The 23,499-nt window shown below is 39.0% G+C and overlaps 2 protein-coding genes across 2 annotated transcripts in view; one reads left to right on the top strand and one right to left on the bottom strand.

The window, feature by feature from the left end:
• SUPT16H (SPT16 homolog, facilitates chromatin remodeling subunit) overlaps positions 1-17,409 on the top strand; it is a 38,290-nt gene extending 20,881 nt beyond the window's left edge. Inside the window, exons 8-26 of the mRNA XM_058541021.1 lie at positions 1,231-1,321; positions 2,264-2,337; positions 2,474-2,586; positions 3,752-3,817; positions 3,975-4,070; positions 4,154-4,269; positions 4,358-4,511; positions 5,007-5,134; positions 5,664-5,799; positions 5,905-6,031; positions 6,291-6,409; positions 6,930-7,055; positions 7,394-7,506; positions 7,832-7,907; positions 8,310-8,479; positions 14,280-14,409; positions 15,063-15,192; positions 15,331-15,408; positions 16,094-17,409. Coding sequence (XP_058397004.1) covers positions 1,231-1,321; positions 2,264-2,337; positions 2,474-2,586; positions 3,752-3,817; positions 3,975-4,070; positions 4,154-4,269; positions 4,358-4,511; positions 5,007-5,134; positions 5,664-5,799; positions 5,905-6,031; positions 6,291-6,409; positions 6,930-7,055; positions 7,394-7,506; positions 7,832-7,907; positions 8,310-8,479; positions 14,280-14,409; positions 15,063-15,192; positions 15,331-15,408; positions 16,094-16,239 — 2,189 coding nt within the window. The 3' untranslated portion in view covers positions 16,240-17,409. The remainder of the gene's footprint in view (positions 1-1,230; positions 1,322-2,263; positions 2,338-2,473; positions 2,587-3,751; positions 3,818-3,974; positions 4,071-4,153; positions 4,270-4,357; positions 4,512-5,006; positions 5,135-5,663; positions 5,800-5,904; positions 6,032-6,290; positions 6,410-6,929; positions 7,056-7,393; positions 7,507-7,831; positions 7,908-8,309; positions 8,480-14,279; positions 14,410-15,062; positions 15,193-15,330; positions 15,409-16,093) is intronic.
• The window catches only part of RPGRIP1 (RPGR interacting protein 1), a 58,040-nt gene continuing 51,826 nt past the window's right edge, over positions 17,286-23,499 (bottom strand). The window contains 2 exon segments of the mRNA XM_058540501.1: positions 17,286-17,795; positions 21,182-21,312. Coding sequence (XP_058396484.1) covers positions 17,659-17,795; positions 21,182-21,312 — 268 coding nt within the window. The 3' untranslated portion in view covers positions 17,286-17,658.

Genomic DNA, 23,499 nt, shown 5'->3' on the forward strand with positions numbered 1-23,499 from the left:
CCACTTTGTTGAGTTTTTTTATCATAAATGGGTGTTGATTTTTGTCAAGTGCTTTTTCTGTATCTATTGAGAGGATCATGTAATTTTTATCCTTCATTTTGTTAATGTGGTGTATCACATTGATTGATTTGCGGGTGCTGAACCATCTTTGAATCGCTGGAATAAATCCCACTTGATCATAGCATAGATCCTTTTAATGTATTTGTTGAATTCAGAAGAACTTTAGAAAATTCTGAGAACTAGTGTCTCCACTAACAGAATGTGTAACGTTAATCCTACATTGAATGGATACCAAGAATCTTAATGTGAGAGCAGAACTAATAATAACCCTGCTAAGCAAGCCACTGCCTACCTCAAAAGAAAGCAAAATGTTTGACACCTCACATCTCTTTTGCCTTTAGACTCTACACTCCCAGTTGGCTAAATGAGACTTTATGTTTACCACCTTTCAACCGCTTTGTAAGCCCACCAATGTTGCCCAGAGCTTCCAGACACCATTCCTCCATAATATCTCAAGTTGATCTTGAGAAATCCTATTGGAAATCCATGTCATAGGTAGTTTAATGAGGATCAAGACCCCTCTGAGGCTACCATATCTGGACTACTCTAGCTTGAACTATCTATTCATATCCTAGATCCTGAAAAATTTAGGCCAGAGTCCTTCTAACAGTAATTCACCTAGTTAGTAGTCCAGTTTTTCAAAATGTATGACTTTAATATGATGTCATTTATCAACACTTAGAAAATTATTTCACTGAAACCAACTGGTGTTCCACAGTCCCCCTGAGTCAGTGATTCTCAAACAGTGTAATTAAGAATGACTGAGTGTTGGGCCGGCCCCGTGGCTTAGCGGGTAAGTGCGCGCGCTCCGCTGCTGGTGGCCCGGGTTCAGATCCTGGGCGCACACTGACGCACCGCTTCTCCGGCCATGCTGGGGCCGCGTCCCACATACAGCAACTGGAAGGATGTGCAACTATGACATACAACTATCTACTGGGGCTTTGGGGGGAAAAATAAAAATAAATAAAATCTTTAAAAAAAAAAAAAAAAGAATGACTGAGTGGATTGTTTAAAAAATGCAAATTTCTAAGCCCTACCACTCCTGCTACTGCATTCCTTAGTTCACACTTTAAGAAACCGTGCGTTAGGAGACTTAATAGGTGAAAAAAAATGTGTTTACTTTTCTTTTCTGAAAGATACTTTAGTGTCCCCTTTCTGTCTTGTCATTAGGTGTGAAGATATGTGATGTGTATAATGCTGTTATGGACGTGGTTAAAAAGCAGAAGCCAGAGCTGCTGAACAAAATTACCAAAAACCTAGGGTAAGATGCTGTGATGTGCATTGTCACTCTGAGTCAGTTTTCATGACTGCCGGTGGTTAGACAAAATATTCTTAGATTGATTCACCCCACATTGATGGACTATTAAACTTAACTGTGTGCCAAACACATAGTGTTATTAGAGAATAAGATCCTGATATGGGGTGGAAATTTTTCTAGACCAATGTAGTAGATGCCAGTAGATGTTCCAGGCTTAAGTTACAAACGTTAGGAAACGTTACATACTATATTTCCCTTCTTAGAATCTTCAGCTCACATTTTCAAATTAAATACGCTGAGATGTCCTATTGTTTAAAAAAATTTTTTTTTGAATTTTTGTTTAATCCAATGTTTCTCAAATGTTAGACCATTGAACACCTAGAAATACCTAATAACATCTTACAAAACCAAAGGCATTTTGGGAAACAAAAGCTCTAGGCAGTCTCCTTAGATGGAAATTAGTCTGGAGTATATAGTTTCTTTCTGGACTTTGCTGACGTACAAGAGGAAATATACTCACCTATACCCAGTCTTGGCCCAGGTGACTTAATGAATATGGTTATTAACATTCCACTAAAAATTGCCTCTCTTAATCCAATTATTACTGTCTTGGTAATGTGCCCCTTAACAGTCTGCTAAGTTCGTTATAGGAAAACTTGTAACTTGATTTCATGGTGGAATTTAAAATCTAATTGTGGTAAATAAGCTAAAATACAGAGGGCTTGATACAATAAATGTTACATAAGGTACTTAGGACATTATTTTCAACGTATTAAGAGCCTGAAGACTATCCTAAATCCTCTTCCTGAACTGACTGAGGCAGGGGCAAATCACTCAACATGTTTGTCAGCCTTATCTTGAAAATTGGAATAGAATACATTGTACTTGACCCACGTTAGAGATCTTTTAGCCTATTGCTTAAGTTTCTCTTCATTTCTTTTTTAGGTTTGGAATGGGAATTGAATTCCGTGAAGGCTCTTTAGTGATTAATAGTAAAAATCAGTACAAACTGAAAAAAGGTGAGTTTTACATGCATGCAATAGGAAAATACTTTTTTGAATAGTTCCTTTCGCTTTATCTCCCCCTTTTTGGCATAGAATCTACACTTCTTCATCCTTTCACAGTCATAAGCTGATTCCTGTTTTACTGTTTTAGGGATGGTTTTCAGCATCAACCTGGGATTCTCAGACCTGACTAACAAGGAAGGGAAGAAACCAGAAGAGAAAACCTACGCCCTGTTCATTGGTGACACAGTGCTCGTGGATGAGGTGTGTATCTCTTCGTAGACTGTGAATGTTCATAAACTGACTTTTGAGGCATCTTTTTTACCCTATGGTTTTTTCTTAAAAGTCTTCGTTAAATGCTACCTAAGGGGAGAAATCCGTGTAAACAGTCTGACCTGACACAGCTAGGAATAGAGGTTGTAGTCCAAGTAGGGAATGATTTAAACCAAACTGCTTATCACACTGTGTCTTGAACCTTGATAGTGATAATATCAGGAACCAGTTTTTTCATAACAGCTTTATTGAGCTACAATTTACACACCATACAATTCACCCACTTAAAGTGTACAATTTAGTGGTTTTTAGTATGCTAACAGTTGTGCAACTGTTGCCACAATCTAATTTTAGAACATTTTCATCACCTCAGAAAGAAACCCTGTACTCATTAGCAATCATTCCCCATTTCCCCCCAAATCCCCAGGCCTAGGCAATGACTAAACTACTTTCTGTCTCTAAGGATTTGCCGATTCTGGACATTTGTGGTCTTTTGTGAATAATTTCTTTCAGTTAGCAGGAACTGATTTTTAATAATAATGATCGCAGATATTTCAGTGTTCTTATTATAAGCTAAGCTCTTTTACACACTAATGCATTGAATCCTTACAATAACCCTATAAGTAGATACTTTTATCCTCATGTATACAGGTAAGGAAACTGAAGCACAAACAAGTTTAAGTAACTTGCCAAATGTCGCACAGCTAGAAAGTGATTGCACCAAGTTTCAAATCAAGCCTGTATTCTTAACCATTATCCCAGTGTTGCCTCCCAAATTATACAGTTATGCACTCTTTAACAATGTTTTGGTTAACATCAGACTACATAACGACAGTGGTCCCCTAAGATTAGTACCATATAGCCTAGGTGTGTAGTAAGCGATACCATCTAGGTTTGTGTTAGTGTACTCTGTGATGTTCACACAATGACAAAATCGCCTGACGATGTGTTTCTCAGAATGTATCCCCATCGCTAAGCGATGCATGACTATAGTTGCTAATGAGAGATTGGGAGGATAAAGACTGTATTTACTCATTGTTCAAGATTTTCATATCCAGAAGGTTCAAAGCATTGCCCAGCTGTATTCTAGGTCAGAAAGTCACAATGTTTCATTTAAATGCTCCTATAGATATCTGACTTCTCCCTTTTATTCTAGGATGGCCCCGCCACTATTCTTACTTCTGTGAAGAAGAAAGTGAAGAATGTGGGGATTTTTCTAAAGGTAGGAATAAGATAAGTGAGAGTGAAGAATGTGGGGATTTTTCTAAAGGTAGGAATAAGATAAGTGAGTGGTATAGGAAGTTTGGTACAGTGAAGATAAACAATATTGGCTAAAAAAAATAAAGCCTGAATTTCTAATTATGACTTTTTCCGCATAGAATGAGGACGAGGAAGAAGAGGAGGAGGAGAAAGATGAGGCAGAGGACCTGTTGGGAAGAGGCTCTCGGGCAGCATTACTTACAGAAAGAACACGAGTGAGTTTACTATTTTAAACTACATTGATCTCATGTCTGTCATGGGTCACATGTCCTGGTAACTTGGGTTTTCCCTTCTCTAGAATGAAATGACTGCAGAAGAGAAGCGAAGAGCTCATCAAAAAGAACTGGCAGCTCAACTCAACGAGGAAGCAAAGAGGCGATTGACTGAACAGAAAGGAGAGCAGCAGATTCAAAGGTAAGAGTTTGCATTGAGCAGTGAGGGTGTCTTAGGGTTATGTGTGATTTGCAGAAGTTTCTCAAAAAATTTTTCATTCCCACTCCAGAGCTCGCAAATCTAATGTGTCCTATAAAAACCCATCTTTGATGCCTAAGGAACCACATATTCGGGAAATGAAGATCTATATCGATAAGAAATACGAGACCGTAATAATGCCCGTGTTTGGCATTGCGACGCCTTTTCACATTGCCACAATCAAGGTACTGACATTGAATGAGGTTCCATCCAAACTGTTTCTTAAAATATTAATTGTGCTTACCACAGATTGTTCTCTCTGCATCCTCCCTCACCCTCTGCTCCTTCAGGCTCTACTTTCTCTCTTTACTGACCTCCCCCCTTCTCCCTTACCTCCTGCTGTCATGCTCCTTCCTTTCCAGTTTTTTGTAGAAAGTTAAATGATCTGGCCTAGAGATATAATTTGCCTATCTTTCCTTGAACTTTATTTTTTAACCTGTAGTTGTACATATGGCAGAAGGTACTTGGCAAACTCAGTGATTCTTTTGGAAATACATTTGGTCATATAAAAAGATAAGCTAAATATGTGGTTTATTAAATTCAGATTAAGGTTTACAAGCTAGGTTTGTAGTCAGTTTGTGACTCCTAACTTAATTTTAGCATCTCTATAATTCCTAACCTTTGTCCAGGAAAGAAACCTAATTGTTTATTTTTGTAATGCTTTCCGTTTCTTTGAACAGAATATCAGTATGTCCGTGGAAGGAGATTATACTTACTTGCGAATCAACTTTTATTGCCCAGGCAGTGCTCTGGGCAGGAATGAGGGCAACATCTTTCCTAACCCAGAGGCCACTTTTGTCAAGGAAATGTGAGTCCTCAGGAAAACAACCATCCCCAGATCCCTGCTGGCTGGGTGGTACTCTCAGAAACATTTCCTCTCTGTGCTGTACCCTCCCCATCTAGTGAATGGCAGAGGCTCCCTCAGTGACACTTGTTTAGGATCACCTCACAAGCTTTGTACTGTTTCGAGGATGGAACCTAATTTGGAATCCTCATGAAAATACTTTATACTTACTACAGTTATTTTGCAATAGAATTTCAAGGAAATGTGTGCCACATTGGAGTCTATTCCTTCTTGATATAGAAAGAGATAATTTGGGGAGGTTATGACAGTTTTGAAAAATAAGTGTGACTGCCCCATCCAGTGGATTAGCCTTTATAACATTCTCTGTTTAAGAGAAGAAAGGGAGATTTTTTTGGCTTTGTTGGCATTGTCTCACCACTCAGTGGTACCATTTTTTCCTAAAAGATATTAAGCCAGTTATAAAATATAGCAATGAGTGCAGGTTACCTGGCCTGATAAAGAAACTTATATAAATGCTTCCCCTTTTCTACAGTACATACCGAGCTTCAAATATGAAGGCACCTGGAGAGCAGACAGTACCAGCCTTGAACCTTCAGAATGCTTTCCGAATTATAAAAGAAGTACAGAAGCGTTATAAGACTCGAGAAGCCGAAGAGAAAGAGAAGGAGGTGAGCCTAAACACAGACAAAGCACCTTTGTGCAAAAGGACGTTTGTGGGTTTTGGGGACATGTAAAGACACATGAGGATTCACATTAATTTGGGTTCTGCTTAGGGCATTGTGAAACAAGACTCACTGGTGATCAATCTAAACCGGAGTAATCCCAAACTGAAAGATCTGTACATTCGCCCAAACATTGCCCAGAAGAGGATGCAAGGTTCACTGGAGGCCCACGTCAATGGTATGGATGATCTCTCACGTGCCTGGGCTTTGTCTTCGGGGTACATTTGTAGGAATGACAGGTCAGATAATATGGAGTGACAAGGAAATGCTAGGAGGAATCTACCTACGTTGCTGTATGGCCAGAAGGAGAGCAAAGCTCTATACAGTTGTTGGCGTTTCCTCTGACCCTGTTCAGATCAGCCAGAAAAGATGCAGTGCCTTTTGGCCTAGCCTAATGATGCTGCTTGGCACTTAGCTGCTTCCTTCTTTTCCACCAGGTTTCCGTTTCACATCTGTTCGAGGAGACAAAGTGGATATTCTATACAATAACATCAAGCATGCTTTGTTCCAGCCCTGTGATGGAGAAATGATTATCGTCTTGCACTTTCACCTCAAGGTCTGCCTTTCTACTTACTAGCTGTGAGGTCTTGGGCAAGGTCTTTCTGTCACCCTCTTTCCTTTAAAATAGTGATGGAAAATGTCGTCTGTCACATAAGGTCATTAAGAAGATTGAATAAAATAATGTTTAAGTCCACATTGCCTGGTATCTAGAAGGTGCTAAGCACGTTTGTTCCTTTGGTATGATGTATAATGACCATCCAAAGTAAAAGGTCTTCTCCAAATTCCTGTTTCTGATAGAAAATTTTTGCTTTAGACACATTTTTATTACCAACATCATCTCCGAAGTCCATTCTAATAAATAGGAATACTTTTAATATTTATACTCTTTCACATTCCCAAATGTTGTGATTTATGATGACACCAGGGATGCTTTAACTGATTTTACATAAATGCTGTGGTTTCCAGCATAGGTATTTTTATATTTTCATGTTTTGTTTGTTGTTGTATCTTGCCTCTTTGTTGCATAGCCTAAATCTTCTGACTTCCTTCTTGTTCTTTCTGCTTTCTGCCCTCAGAATGCCATCATGTTTGGGAAGAAGCGGCATACAGATGTGCAGTTCTACACAGAAGTGGGAGAGATCACCACAGACTTGGGGAAACATCAGCATATGCATGACCGAGATGACCTCTATGCTGAGCAGGTCTGTGAAATTGAGTATTTTATTTACAGGATAGTGAGGTAGGAAGCAGTCCAAATCTGAGCTCAGTAATTGTTGTTTTATAAACAACCCTTGAACCTGTGTGCAGAACAACTCAAGTGTCTGCTGGGCTGGTGCAGTGCAGTGGCTTATGGATCGATCAGACTTAGGTTCAGACTCAGCTCTGCAGTTACTGGCATGCTGACCTGTAATAAGGTGTACATATTAGTATCATGTTCTGAGAATTAAGGACCACAGAAACACTTCTGATTTTTTGAAGGGACGTACTATTAACAAATAAAGTGACAGCTATAGTTAATTAGTATTTTTTTCTTCTACAGATGGAACGAGAAATGAGGCACAAACTGAAAACAGCCTTTAAAAATTTCATTGAGAAAGTAGAGGCTCTAACTAAGGAGGAACTGGAATTTGAAGTGCCTTTTAGGGACTTGGGGTAACATATCTCATCTTTTTTTGAGCCTGAAGTTTTACTTCCCTTTTAGAAGAATTGGTTATTTTTCCTTTAATAATAACTTAACATAACATACCATGTCCTTTTTCCTATGACTGATAACCTTTGATACATCCATTCCCTCTTGACAATTTTTAAGGGCTGGGATGAGTAGCTAAGACTGAGAGGTTTCCTCTGGAAATGAGTCTCCACTAAGGATGCTGGAGTTGTGTTGAAGTGGGAAAAGGAAAGAAGTTGATTGTGGCAGCGGCAGTTTCTCTTGCAATGAGCCCAGTCTCATGGAGTTTCTTTTCTTTTTCTCTTTCAGATTTAATGGAGCTCCCTACAGGAGTACCTGCCTCCTTCAGCCCACCAGTAGTGCGCTGGTAAATGCTACAGAATGGGTGAGTGTTTCTTACCTCCTTTTAGTAAGAAAATAGTTAGAAAAAAGAAAGCAAGAGGGTAGGTGTTTTGAAAATTAGATCCTTCTTATTTCTTATGTTTTTCATTTTTGAGATTTACTTATCTTAGACATAAAATTTATTGAACAAATGATTCTTAAAAAGGCTTTTTAAGTAGTTTCTTCACATGGTTTCCATAAATTTCTTCTTCTTGAGGGAAGATTTTAATCTTGCAGATCCTTTTACTGGGGTTCCTTAGTGTGTTACACTGCTTTTAGTCTTTCAAAAAAAAGCAAAACAGTTCAGTTATCCTTTGCACAGTGATTTAGATTCTGAAAGTATTTGAAAATGCTAGTGCTTTAGGGTAAGTATTTATGTGATAATGATGTAGTTCCTGCCTGACAGCCACCGTTTGTGGTGACTTTGGATGAAGTGGAGCTGATTCACTTTGAGCGGGTCCAGTTTCACCTGAAGAACTTCGATATGGTAATCGTGTACAAGGACTACAGCAAGAAAGTGACAATGATCAACGCCATTCCTGTGGCCTCTCTTGACCCCATCAAGGAATGGTTGAAGTAAGTAAATCTGCCAGCAATCTCTCATTTACCCCATGAACCCAAATTATAGAATATAAGTGTGGTGTGTTGTACATAAAAATCTACTGATATACTTAAGGTGAGACTGCCTTTGGGTTGAGTTATAGGCCAGGACTTGAAAATTTGGGATCTATTAGATGGAAAGCTACTCACTTTTTCCTGAATACCCAACAGTGGTTTATGGGTACTTATACAGGGAAAATCATTGTCTGAGATCTTTTTTGACTACTCGATATATGTATAAAAAGATATATATATACACACACACACGTATAATAATATTTACAAAAAGTGGGGGCATATTTCTTTCTTTTCCTCTCTTTACTGAAAGATAAGATAGAATTTTTTTTTTATATTTATTTAGTGTGTGTGTGTGTGTGTGTGTGTGTGTGTGTGTGTGTGTGTGTGGAAAATCAGCCCTGAGCTAACATCCAGGCCAGTCCTCCTCTTTTTGCTGGGGAAAACTGGCCCTGAGCTAACATCCGTGCCCATCTTCCTCCACTTTATATGGGACGCCGCTACAGCATGGCCTGACAAGCGGTGTAGTCGGTGCACGCCCAGGATCTGAATCCAGGCCGCCAGCAGTGGAGTGCATGCACTTAACTGCTACGCCACGGGGCCGGCCTCTATTTGTGCCTTTGATGTTCATATACTCACATTTCAACCAAAAGAGTTTTTCATGGAAGTACCAGAATTCCAATAAATAGGGAGATATCACTCCCTAGGTAAAGAGTGAGGTTTAGTAGCCAGGCGTATAGTTTGCTCTGCCCCTCCCCACCATTATCAGGGAAGGGGAGGTGCTATAAACATAAACCTCCTCTTAAGAAATCGGTTGAGGGGGCAGCTCGGTGGCGTAGTGGTTAAGTTCACACACTCTGCTTCAGCGGCCCGGGGCTCGCAGGTTCAGATTCTGGGCGCAGACCTACGCGCTGTTCATCAAGCCATGCTCTGGCAGCATCCCACATACAAAATAGAAGAGGATGGGCATGGATGTTAGCTCAGGGCCAATCTTCCTCACCCCCCGCCCCCCCCCAAAAAAAGAAATGGGTTGAAAGCTTAGAAATAAACTGAGAAAAAGACAAATTTGTTTCCATAAGGATTTTCCTAAGAAACATGTACAGGTAGGTGATATAGGATCACAAATATTATATGTCAGTGTATATGACATTTTAAAATTAGCTTTATTGAGGTGTAATTTACATGTAATAAAATTCACCAATTTAAGTATATGATTTGATAAGTTCCAACAAATGTATACAGTCCTGTATCTACCATCATAATCAAAATACAGAATATTTCCTTCACTCCTAAAAGTTCTCATACTCCTTAATAGTCAGTCCCCTCATCCCCATCCCTGATCTCTGTCACTATACATTTTGCTTCTTCTAGAATTTTATATAAATGGAATCATACAGTATATAATCTTTTGTATCTTGCATCCTTCACTTAGCATAATGCTTTTGAAATTTTTCAAAGTTGTTCTGTGCATCAGTATTAAATCCATTTTTATTACTGAGAAGTATTCCAGCGTCTGGATATTCCATACTTTACCCATTTACCAGTTAATAGACATTTGGCTTGTTTCCATTTGGGGGCTATTATGAATAGCTGCTATAAACATTATATACAGGTCTTTGTATGGACATATGTTTTCATTTCTCTTGGGTAAATGACCTAAGAGTAGGATTGCTGGGTCATATGGTTAACTTTGTGTTTAACTTTATAAGAAACTACCAAATCATCTTCCAGAGTGGCTGGAAAACCTGCAATATGTGGGAGTTGTAGTTGCTCCACATCTTCACCAGCGCTTGGTGGTGTTGGTCTTTTTAATATTAGCCATTATAGTGGGTGTGTAGTGCCATCTCGTGGTTTTGGTTTGCATTTCCATGATGACTAATGATCTTGAGCACCTTTTCATATGCTTGTGTGTCATTCTATACCTTTGATGAAATGTCTGCATATTTTTTGTCCATGTTGAAAATCTGTTACTGAGTTGTAGGAATTCTTTAGGCTGGGTACAAGTCCTTCTTCAAATATATTTTGAAGGTTTTACATATATTTTCTTCCAGTAGTTTCTTGGCCTTTTCATTTTCTTAAGTGTCTTTTAAACTCCAGAAGTGTAAAATTTTCATGAAATCTGTTTGCTCAACTTTTTTTTTTTGTAATTTGTGCTTTTTATGTCTGATCTAATAAATTTTGTCTAACCCAAGGCCATAAAAATTTTTTGTTTTCTTCTAGTTTTATAGGTTTAGGTCTTATCTTTAGGTCTGTCATCCATTTTGAGTTAATTTTTTACTGTGGTGTAAGGGTCAAGTTTCATACGTTGCATATATATTGCCAGTTATTCTAGCATCAGTTGTTGAAAAGATTATCCCTTACCCATTGAATTACCTTGGCATCTTTGTCAAAAAAAAAAAATCAACTGACCATGTAGGAGAGGATCTATTTCTGGACTATATTTTGTTCCATTGGTATATGTTTCCCCTTATACTGATACCATACCGTCTTGTTTATTGTAGCTATATAGTAAGTCTTGAAATCAGGTAGTATAAGTCCTCCAATTTTGTTTCTTTTCAAAGTTAGCTATTATTGTTTGGCTAGTCTATATAAATTGTAGAATCAGCTTGTGTCTTTCAACAGACTGGTTTATTTCATCTCAGTTATCAACTTTAGTATCTGTACAGTCTATAATGGTGTTCCCTTTCATTCCTCGTATTGATAATTTATTTCCTCTTTTTGTTGGTCAGTCTGGCTAAAGATTTATCAATTTTATTGATTTCTTTTTTCATCATTGTGAAATGTCCTTCCTTATTCCTGGTAATACTCCTTGTTTTGAAATCTGTTTGGTGTGATATTACTATAGACTTCTAGCTTTATTTTAGTTAGTGTCTCCATGGCATCTTTTTTTCTGTTCTTTTACTTTTAGCTTCCATTACTTTATATTTAAAGTGGCTTACTTGGAGACAGCATATATTTGGGTCTTATTTTTTTTAATCCATTCTGAGACTGTCTACCTTTTAATTGGATTGCTGAAAACAGACCATTTACATTTAATGTAATTATCGATATAGTTGGGTCTAAATCTACCATTTTGCTGTTTGTTTTCCCATCTGTTCTTTGTTGCTTTTCTCCTCTTTTTATGCCTTCTTTTGGATTAATTTTATGATTCTATATTATTAGTTATACCTCTTTGTTTTACTTTTGTAATGATTGCTCTAAGGTTTACATAGACCTGTTACCACAGTCTGCATTCAGATAGCACACCACTACTGTTGGAAGGTTCTTATGCTTTCATTTCCCTTCTTCTATCCCATCTGCTATTATTGTCACACGTTTTACTTCTAATATATTATGGATTCCACAATTTATTGTCATTATTTTAACCTGAACCAGTTATCTTTTAATTTACAAATGGAGGGGAGAAAGTCTTTTCTGTTTACTCACATATTTACCATTCCTGGTACTCTTCATTCCATTGTGTAGTTCTAGCCTTTATCTGCTCTAATTTTCCTTTGCCTCATAAACCTCTTTAGTACTTGAGGCGCAGGTTTTTTGGTGACAAATTCTCTCAGCTTTTTTCTTGAAAGTACTTCACTTTCATTTCAGAAAGATGTTTTTGCTGGATATAAAATTCTAAGTTGACAGTCTTTTCTTTGGATACTTAAAAGATGTTGCTCTGTTGTCGTCCAGCTTGCTGGGTTTCTAATGAGCTATTTACTGTCATTCTTTCTTCCTCTGTACAGATTATCTTTCTTCCTCGGGTTGCTTTAAGATTTCCTATTTATCACTGGTTTCAAGCAGTTTGATTACTAGGTGCTTTAATGTGGTTTTCTTTATGATTATTCTGCTTGGTGTGCATTGAGCTTCTTAGATCTATGGGGTTTATAGTTTTCATCACATTTGCAAATGTTTTGGCCATTACGCTTCAAATATTTTTGCTCTTTCCTCAGTCCCTTCTCTTTTTTTTGAAGACTAATAACAGATTTTATTTCTTCATTTCTCTCATCATCTTCGTTTCCTTCTTTTTTCTTGAACATATAGAGCATATTTATAATAGCTTTTTTAACATCATTGTCTGCTACTTTATCCATCATCTTGTATTTTCTGGATCTATTTCTGTTGGTTGATTTTTCTCCTGCTTCTTTGTATGCCTGGTAATTTGTGATTGGTTGCCAAACGTTGTGACTCCACATCTTGGGATGCTAGGTTTTGTTGTTTTAATTTTTTTAGGTTCTATTCCAGGATACAGTTAAGTTACTTGGATTCTGTTTGATCTTTCAAGACTTGTTCTCCACTGTCACTGGTGCTGGTTCAGGACAGCCTTTAGTCCAGGGCTAATTGGCTCCCCTGCTGAGGCAGTACTCTTCTGAGGACTCCACCTGATTCCCTGTGTGTTATGAGGTCTTTCCACTGAAGCTGGTGGGAACAGGAATTATTTCCAGTTCCGTGTGAGATCTGGGAATTGTCTGGCTTCCTGCTTTCCAGTGCATCTTTGCCCAGTTCTAGTTAGTTCCCTCTCACGTGTGTGCAAATCAGTCCTTCAGCCAAAGACTTGAGGGGATCCCTCTGCACGTCTCCAGAGCTTTCTCTATCACTCCATCCTTCAGTGCTCTGCCGCACAAATTCTAGTTATCTCAGCCTCCCAAATCCTACTCTCTCTCTCACCTCCACAGAGTACCAGGTTCTGGTTGGGTTCTCTCTCCCTGCGTAGCAGCCTGGGAACTGCCTCTAGGCAGCAAACTGGAGCAGAGTTATAAAACAAAAGCTTGTTAATTTCCTTCTCTCAGGGATTGTAGTCTTGAGCTTTTTATCCAGTGTTTGAAAACTGTTGTTTCATATTTTAGTTGGTTTTCTAGTTGTTTAAGGTGGAAAAGTAAATCTGGTCCTTGTTACTCCATCATGGCTAGAAGCAGAAGGTTCAGTGCAGTGCTTCTACTGGATTCATGCCAGTGGTTCTCTGGCAGGTTTTATGCTGAAGGTTTCTTGTTGTGATGCTTTGTGTTGTTATTTCTTTGGTTTTCTCTTCTCTTCTTTCTCACCCACTTTAATTGATTCAGCTCTCAACAGAAGTGGATAAGACAAAGTCATTTGAGCATCTTCTTAATACAGGGCACTTGTACTAAAAACAAATTCATCCCTACTTTCAAAGAGAAGAGGAAGGGAGGCCACATCTACAACACAGCCTCTCGTCACTGCTGCTACTTATTTTTACTTGTTCTTGAAGAAGGGCAGAGGCTTCCACTGTTAATAAATATTGTTTCATTCCTCTCTCTTCCTGTCACCTTCAAATAGATCTTGCATCAAATAAACAAGACATAAGAAAGCAATGGAAGGTTGAGGAAGGGAAGCTAGGGCCAATGAAGCTTGTCATTATGTCTTAATTGCGGGAATACGAATGATCAGAGCTGAAACATAAGAATCACAGAAGTGGTTATGAGTTGAGACCTATGTGCAAATAAGAGTGGAGTCCGAGAGGGGAAAGCATGGATGAGTAAGAGGGAACTCTAAGTGAGGAACAGGGAAATTGGTGCTTAAGGAAGAGAATAGAAAAGAGAGAGAGGGTGAGCTCAGATTTACTTGGTTGAGAGACAAAGCCTGCTTCAGCTGGAATGTTGCTCTGTCATGAGGGCTGGTGCCCTGGGAGACGAAATTGGGCATGTTCTGGTGGCATCGTGCAGAGAAGACCTGCTCTTCAGAGATGCTAATGACCAAGATGACACAGGACATTCTCAGAAAATATAGAAGATTGATTTTGACTTTGTAATGTTATTTCTTTTAGTTCCTGCGACCTGAAATACACAGAAGGAGTACAGTCCCTCAACTGGACTAAAATCATGAAGACCATTGTTGATGACCCTGAGGGCTTCTTCGAACAAGGTGGCTGGTCTTTCCTGGAGCCTGAGGGTGAGGTGCGTGAGTGTGGGGTTTCTTTTCTGGTACATAGTGTTGCCCATTATCATTTGTGCAGTTGGGAGAATGCCATATAAATAGTACATAAGGGACCAGATCAAATGGGAGAAGCTCTGAATACATCTTGGTATTTTTGTTTCTCCAAATTAGTTATACAGGTAAATGGTAAATGAGCTGGGCATTAGTAGCCACTGATAACATTTCTTTCAAATTATAAAAACTGTTCTTTCAGTGAATTTCTTAATATTTGGAAAAAATTCTTCAGGGAATTTTGTGAAAATTGTTTTCTAAAAAATGGTCCTCCCACCTCTGCACAATGCATTGTTGTTTTTTTTGTTTTTTTATTTAATTTTTTTTTGCACAATGCATTGTTATCAAGAGTATTTGTGGTTAATTTCCTGGATAAGGAAAGATGAAGTGAATCTTTAAGAAATATGAATTAGATATTTAGGGTATCTAATAATTGCACCTTACTGATGATTTTAAATAAGTCATTTTATGTCTTGGTTACTCAGGTGTTTTTTTGTTTTGTTTTATTTTTTCATGTAAAATAGAAATGCTGGTGTGCTGCATTGAATTAATTCATTAAGTTAATAAAGTGAATGTTTAAAAAAAAACAGTAAATAGTATTATGTTCACTCTAACTCACCAGGGGAGTGATGCAGAGGAGGGGGATTCAGAGTCTGAAATCGAAGATGAGACTTTTAATCCTTCAGAGGATGACTATGAAGAAGAGGAGGAGGATAGTGATGAAGATTATTCATCAGAAGCTGAAGAATCAGGTTAGTCTTTATAGGGAAAAGTTTTCATGGCTTCCTAATCTAAAGTCATTTCTGGAAACTACTTTCTTAGAAGGAAAGAATTCTATCATTCCCTTCCATTCCTGTCTAATGACTAATGCTTAATCAATTTTATTCCAGACTATTCCAAGGAATCATTGGGCAGTGAAGAAGAAAGTGGAAAGGATTGGGATGAACTGGAGGAAGAAGCCCGAAAAGGTAAATTTGTTCTTGTTGTTTTATTTTATTTTATGTTTTGAGGCACAAATGTCAACATTTTGAGATATTAGTAGCCTAATAAGAATAACAAAAGTACTCTGAAACTGACATGGAGCCACAGCTACGACTTCACTGACCAAAGGAGAAAAAGAAGTCTGGACTATGTCCATACTCTCCAGGTGCCATGACTGCCTCTCTGGCTGCTTTTTTCATCTGCTCAAGCCCCCAGTGGCCCCCTAGCCATGATAGCCACATAGTCTTGTAAGGCTCCAGAATTAGGCTATTCAGTTTTCAAATCTAAGGCCTATAATAGTCTAACTTTCTGGGCCTCTTCCAGGTTAGGAATATTTTTGTAGTGCTAGATTAATTACTCTGAAACCAAACACCAAATATAAGTTAAAGATGAAAAGAAAATATTATCGTATGCCAAGCATTGTCATAGGTACTTTGCATAGGTTACCTTATTTAATCCAAAAACAGTTGTCCATTTTATAAATAAGTAAACCAAGGCTCAGAAAGGTTAAGTACTTGCCCAAGGTCACACAACTAGTAAGTGACTAAGTAAAGATTAAAACTTAGGTCTGACTCCAAAGTACATTCTCTGTACTATTTCATGCTATCCAGTAGTAGTGGGTACCTAGAGCTAACCTATAGCTAACTAGTAATGCCTCTTTCTTCTATTTAGCGGACCGTGAAAGTCGTTATGAGGAAGAAGAAGAACAGAGTCGAAGTATGAGCCGGAAGAGGAAGGCATCTGTGCACAGTTCAGGCCGTGGCTCTAACCGTGGTTCCAGACACAGCTCTGCACCTCCCAAGAAAAAGAGGAAGTAACTTCTGAACTTTGGCCCTCAGCTCCATTCTTCTTCCAGCCAACCCCTGAAAATTTTACATGACATAGAAACTGTATTTTTCCTTTTTTTTTCTTTTGAAGTTTTGCCATTTGTGTTTATGGGTTTAGGGGGCCATTTGTGTGGACCAATCTACTCGGGGAATTCCAGGCCCACCAGGACACGTGCCAATGGCCCCATCCAGATGGCAAGGGAGGAGGTGTTCTTGAAGAAGGGCAGAGGCTTCCGCTGTTAATAAATATTGTTTCATTCCTCTCTCTTCCTGTCACCTTCTGCCAGGACATCAATGGCTTCTGACATCTTATTCTTTGATGTCTCAAAGCTATATTTCCAAGACATTGGTACAAGGTGACCCTTAACTATCTGTACCATGGTTCTTGACCAGCAGATTCGATCCTGCATACTGCCATGACCTTCTTCACATCTCTAAGTTCCATCTTTGCAGTACTCAAGAAAAGGTTCTTGGAATTTGCTAATGGTTGTGATAAACCATACAACTTGAGCTAGTGAGGCAGATTGGGCTGGTACCTCCGTCTGAGTTTTCCTGCTTTCTTGCCTCATGCAGATTCTGAGATATTTCTGCTGCCTTTGAAGACATAAGAAGCAGTGACACTCCCTGGTTTGGTTTCATCTTCCTTACAAATACACACATGGTACAATGGTAGAAGCAAAATTACCACTGTTTCTTTTCTGATATATCTGAGGAAGAATGGTTATGCCTCACATACTGCTTCTAGTGGAGTCTAGAAGGAGGCTTAAAGGAGTCAACATTTAGATCTGGAAGGGGCAAGTCATGCCTTGGGCCTAGAATACCCTGATGAGAAAAGAGAAGAGGAAGGGAGGCCACATCTACAACACAGCCTCTCGTCACTGCTGCTCCTTATTTTTACTTGTCTTGCATTGTTCTGTATTTATCACAGTTTCTGTTGAACAGCTTTTTAAGTATTCGGGGAGTTTATCTTGCCATCCTCCCCCTCCTGGTTCTCTGCACCCACCTGTCCCACTGCAGTTCCTTCTGTGTTCTGTGACTTTAAGAGAAGAGGGGGGGGGGGTCTCGGATTTTATTTGTTTGTTTGTTTTTTTCTCCTTAGCAGTAGGACTTGATATTTTCAATTTTGGAAGAACTAAAAAATAAACTGTGGTTTTTTTTGTTGTTGTTTTGTTTTTGTAAATTCACCTTTTGTGACAGTTCTTTTGCAGTTCCTGAAAGCAAGCCTGCTTCTTGCCTGGTAATGTGCTAAGGCATTAAAATAATGCCTTTACCCAGCTAGTCTCACAAAAATGAACTGATCATTCTAAACTTACATCATTAGGTTGAGAGATACTAGACATCACAGTAAACCAAATTCATGGTATAGCAAGTTACTTTATAAGAGACTTTTTACTATGGTTCCCTCAGAGTTTAGAATGGAACAGCACTTGTTCCATCACGAAAAAAATCTTCAGTCATCTCCTTGTAAATAGCATGGAGGGCAGCAGCCGCTTGAAGGGACACCTTCAGCCTTCCTATTGCGGTAGCCTGATCTTCAGGGCTAACAACTGTTGGGAAAGGAAAAAGAAACATGTCAGGTAGCAGCATCGTTCAATTAAACACTTAAATACCTGGTCTTCTTTGCCATGTTAGGTGCTGGGGATACTAAAGTGAAGTTACTACCTCATCTCCTAGGGGGACTCAGTCCAGTGGAAGAGAGAGGAAGAGTCCTTACAGTGCAGTGTGGTAGATGCCGTGATGAAAATTCAAGGTGCTTTGGGAACACAGAACAGACACCTAACCCGGAATGGAGGAATTGGAAAAGGCTTGCTGGAGAAAATTCCTGAGCTAAGTCTTAAAAAAAACAAAAGATGTTCAAAGCATGTGCCAAAACGAGAACATGACAAGTTTGGAAAACTGCAGGGAGTGGCAGAAATGAAGCTATACACGTACACAGGGGCCGGATCATAAGGGCCTTGTTTGTCTCTAAGGAATTTGGTTTTAACTGAAGGTATTAGAAATAACGGATTTTATTTGGGTTCTAGAAAAATGACTCTAGTATTTGGAGCATATATTCAAAGGGGGCACAAGTAGATTGGGGGTTAGTTATGAGGCTGTTGCAGTAATTCAGGAGAGAAATGAAGGGATCTGAAGTAAAAGGGTGGAGAGGTGGGGACAGATGCAGAACATTTAAGAGGTAAAACATGGAATTGTAGTGCTAGAATGTTGCGAGTGAGGAGAAGGTTGGAATCAAGGATGACCATTCTAATTGTGAATGACAAGCTAGATGATGCGTAAGAGGATACAGTACAAAGTTGTAGTCGGGGGGAGTTTGCAGTGCTAAGGGGACATAGAACTAGTGACTATTAGTCTGCTGTAAGTCTAGCTTATATTAAAAGTCTGGTCTAGAAACCTAGATTTGAGATCATTTCTAGGTTATAATTAGAACTCAGAGTGGATGCAAACACCCAGGAAAAGGGTATACGGAGGACAAAAAGGCCAAGAATTGAAATGAGGGAATCCAACATTCAAAGGACTAGACCCGAAAAGAACCCCGCAAAGGAAACAAGGATCCCCCAGAGAGTGATACGGAAAGTCAAAATGGCCTAAAAACCAAGGGAGAACAGTTTTAAAAGGAGACTGAGCGATGACATTAGAGGTGTAGAAAGGTCAAGTAGGACGAGTAAGAAAACCAACTGGGGGGCCGGCCCGGTGGTGCAAGCGGTTAAGTGCTCGCGCTCCGCTGCGGTGGCCGGGGGTTCGCAGGTTCAGATCCCGGGCGCACACCGAGGCACCGCTTGGCAAATCGTGCTGTGGTGGCGTCCCATATAAAGTGGAGGAAGATGGGCACGGATGTTAGGCCAGGGCCAGTCTTCCTCAGCAAAAAAAGAGGAGGATTGGCAGATGTTAGCACAGGGCTGATCTCACCAAAAAAAAAGAAAAGAAAACCAATTGGATTTGACAATTAAGAAAACTGGTAAGAACAGTCAGAAACGTGCTTGGATGGGAACTTGATCGTAATTGAAGAGTATAAGAGGTGCGGAAATAGAGAGTATTGTGGACCGTTGAAACACTCAGCGATGTTTCAAGGAGCTGAGTTTTGAAATGACAAGATAGAAGGTAGCTGCAGGACTAGAGAGTAGAGTTTCATTTGAAAATCAGATCAACAGGGAGGGAGATCATAATAAGGAAATACCTACAAATTTTTCTGTTGATGATTAAAATATCAAAAATCAAGAAACATTCATTGGCTTAAGGGATTTTGAGGTCATTAGAATAAGGCTTAAAGGGATTTTCCTTACGCACAAAGGGCACTGGAGGTCGGGAAGAGTGGCATGTTTAGGGAATGCAGACAGGAGTAGAAATTGGGAGTGAGAGTTGGAAAATAGCTAACAGATGGCACTTGCTTTGCGCCAAGCACAGTCCTAAGCACTTGACTTAATCTTCCCCTAATCCTTCACCTAAGCACTCCCTTAGCACCAGGACAATGCTATGGCATAGGAACTGCTATTCACATTTTATAGTTGAGGAAAAAGGCCCAGAAAGGTTAAATAACTTGCCCACTACCACAGTTGGAAAGGTACTAGAGGAATATAATGAAGAATCTTTTTTTGTGTGTGTGTGAGGAAGATCAGCCCTGAGCTAACATCCATGCTAATCCTCCTCTTTTTGCTGAGGAAGACCAGCTCTGAGCTAACATCTATTGCCAATCCTCCTCCTTTTTTTCCTTTCCCCCCAAAGCCCCAGTAGATAGTTGTATGTCATAGTTGCACATCCTTCTAGTTGCTGTATGTGGGATGCCGCCTCACCATGGCCAGAGAAGCGGTGCGTCGGTGCGCGCCCGGGATCCAAACCCAGGCCACCAGTAGCGGAGCACGTGCACTGAACCACTAAGCCACGGGGCCGGCCCCAGAAGAATCTTGTCTACCAGCCAAAGTTTAAACTTTGTAACGCTTGGCCTGAAGAGTCTATTCCTCAAAATTTTTTTATAATGATCAGTAAAAACAATTATACATCATGACACAATAAACATGTAACATAAGACAAGTTCCACAAAATATTTATGTGCAATGTACTCTGATATTTTCTACAGTTTTGGTTTGTTTGGTTTCTTCGAATTCTGGTTGTGACTTTAATTGAATTTCACCATCTAATAATGGGTCATGACTGGAAGTTTGAAAACCATTGGTCTAATGGATTAATCTTAAGTGCCTACTACAGCTGGCAGATAATGTACATGTGTGCAGCCCCAGGTGTGTAAGGTAATAGGGAGCAGTGAGGACTGGACAGAGCAGCCCTACCTAAAGCCATTCAAATGCAAATATTTTTAAAACATGCTGGTCTATAGCAAACAGTCTGTAAACAGATTTAAGAAGAATGTGGTAATCAAATTTATTATATAGCAACACTTACTGTGGTAGATAGAAATGAGGTGGAAGAAACCAGTGGCAGGGAGACCAGTTTAGAAAACAATTACAGTTGTGGGGATGTAGTCAAGACACTTCTGAATGGATAAGACTTGGTAACCAATGGATGTGAGAGAAGAGGAGAGCTGCTGTCTATTTAAGAGACTGGGTGCATGATAATGCATTAAAAGAGGAGGGGAATTAGCTACCTTTATAAACCTTGCATGCTTAAGAGAGGTCAGAAATTCTGATGTTTAAATTTGATTGAAATTAAAAGAACTTGTCTTCTTAAAAATTCCCTATCTCAAACATTGGAGATTCATAGTAGATTCTAGTTGTCATGAAGTATGTGGGCTAAAATATACAACTGATTACTGTCATGCTTGATCTAGAAATAAGTATAGCTGCAGGGATTTCAGTCCAGTTTATGTCTCATCAGGTCTGCAGTGGTAATTATGTACTGAACGTAAAACAGGAAAAGCATTCAGTATTAGGACGATTTCCTTAGAAATAAGCGGAACAGAGAAGCACAAAAATTGATTACTCACTGTCTAGCTCTTGCTCTAGAATGTCTCTTCCTGATTCCATGATCTGCCACAGCTCCAGATATGCGTATCCTACTTCTTGACATTCTTTCTTCTCCTCATCGATAGGATCACTTACCACGGTAAACTTTAAACTAAAGGAAACAAAAACTCCATTTAACTCAGCACTGCTGATACCCTTAGGCTTTAAAAATAAAATAAAGAGGGGCCGGCCCCATGGCTTAGCGGTTAAATGCGTAAGCTCCACTACTGGCGGCCCGGGTTCGGATCCCGGGTGCACACCAACGCACCGCTTCTTTGGCCACGCTGGGGCCGCGCGTCCCACATACAGCAACTAGAAGGATGTGCAACTGTGACATACAACTATCTGCTGGGGCTTTGGGCGGGGGAAGGAGGAGGATTGGCAATAGATGTTAGATCATAGCCAGTCTTCCTCAGCAGAAAGAGGAGGCTTGGCAGATGTTAGCTCAGGGCTGATCTTCCTCACACACACACAAAAAAAGCTAGAACAATCTGAACAACCAAAAAAAATAAATAAATAATAAAGATAAAAGTAATCATAAATTATACAATGTCTTCTCTGAATCACTTTTCCCTCACCTCCATTTACAAGACTACAACAGCAAAAGAGCGAGCAATCAGAATAAAGTAACAACAGGCCTTGACAAGAGGGAACTAAGACTCGAGATAACATAGCTGGTCAAGTAGTCTCAACACTGTTGAGATATAATTCCTTGTAAGATGGTTTACAATTTTGACGAGAGATTTGATATGGACACAAAACCAAGCTGTTGCATTAAAACTAAGATTACAGGAGAAGTTAGAATAAAAGCTTTTAAATTTCTAAAGAAAATAAAAGTTGGGTACCAAGCCTGAGCAGAATAAAGGAAACAGAAGCAATAGAGAATTGCAAAACAAATATAAAAAGTGTATTCTTGAGAGTTGTAGTAAGTCTTGAAAGACGATGCTGTAAAAGACACAGAGGAGTGCCTCACAAGCAGTGAGCAGTCAACAGCAATTATTGTGATCTTGACTTAGCTTAGCAAAGAATGATATTGAATTCCAGAAACAGGTAGCTATTAAATTTTTTGAGATAAAATTCACATAACATAAATTCACTATTTTAACCATCTTAAAGTGTACGATGCTGTGTTTTTTAATATAACCACAATGTTGTGCAGCCATCATCACCACCATCTAATTCCAAATCATATTCATCACCCCAAAAAGAAATCCTATACCCATTAAACAGTCACTCCCTATTCTCCTCTCCCTCAGCTCCTGGCGACCAGTTTACTTTCTGTCTCTCTGGATTTACCTATTCTGGACATTTCATATTCCTATTAATTTTTTAAAAGTAAATATTCGTGGCTAATAGTGCTAAGGGAACAAGAATAGGACAAAATAATCAAGTTCTTAAAATCACAGCTAAACACAATTAAGCTGAAAAGAAGAAATTCTGAATGGCATACATCCTTAGCCCATTAAGCAATATTCACGTGTGATTATGTTTCTGTATCATTACTGAGAACTTCAACAATGCAAAGGGATAATGCAGACTTCCCACCTCAATTTTCCAGGGAAAGGGATGGTAACTAGCATCACTAGCTTGCTGGGCACAATACCAAGTGCTTTAGGTGAAGTGTGTTATTTCAACTTTATCCTCACAGAAGCCTTCAAGTTAAATAATATCTCAAAGATCATAGAGCCTGTTGTGGAAGAGTCAGGATTCAAAACCAGGTCTGTCTGATTACAAAGCCAATGTTCTGTCCTCCATACCATTCTCGCAAAAAGAAAGTCAAAGGTAAAATCTATGGAAATCTAAAGTTGAGTAAAAGGTTACAAAAAGAAAAGAAAAGAAAAAGGTTACCACTGTACAAGAAAAAAAGAAGAGAGAGTTCTGGGACTGGTGAGAGAAAAAAAGAAAAGAAAAAGCTAAATTTAACATTAATGCAGAAAGGAACAACAAATCATTTTCCATTTCCAAAAGTGACCAGTAAATTTATATCTGCTTAAGTCCACAGTGACACTGAGGTCAGAGTCACTGTTTATTTTAGCTGGCTCCTTTTTCATCCTTTCTAACTAAGTGGAGATGAAGTAAATGCAAATTAAAGAAATTTATTGGGCTTTAAGAAAAATAATGGATTAAAACACCAGCCATATATTATTTCTTAGCCACACACGAAAAGGAGATATGGTTGCCAGATTTTGCCAAAGAAAAAACTCCAAACAGATTCCTGCTTAAATTTGAATTTCAAATTTCAGCTAAACAACAAATAATTTTTTTAGTATAAGTATGTCACGTGCACTTCATCTGGAAC

The sequence above is a fragment of the Diceros bicornis genome, chromosome 5, assembly GCF_020826845.1.
Source record: "Diceros bicornis minor isolate mBicDic1 chromosome 5, mDicBic1.mat.cur, whole genome shotgun sequence".
NCBI classification, from domain to species: Eukaryota; Metazoa; Chordata; class Mammalia; order Perissodactyla; family Rhinocerotidae; genus Diceros; species Diceros bicornis.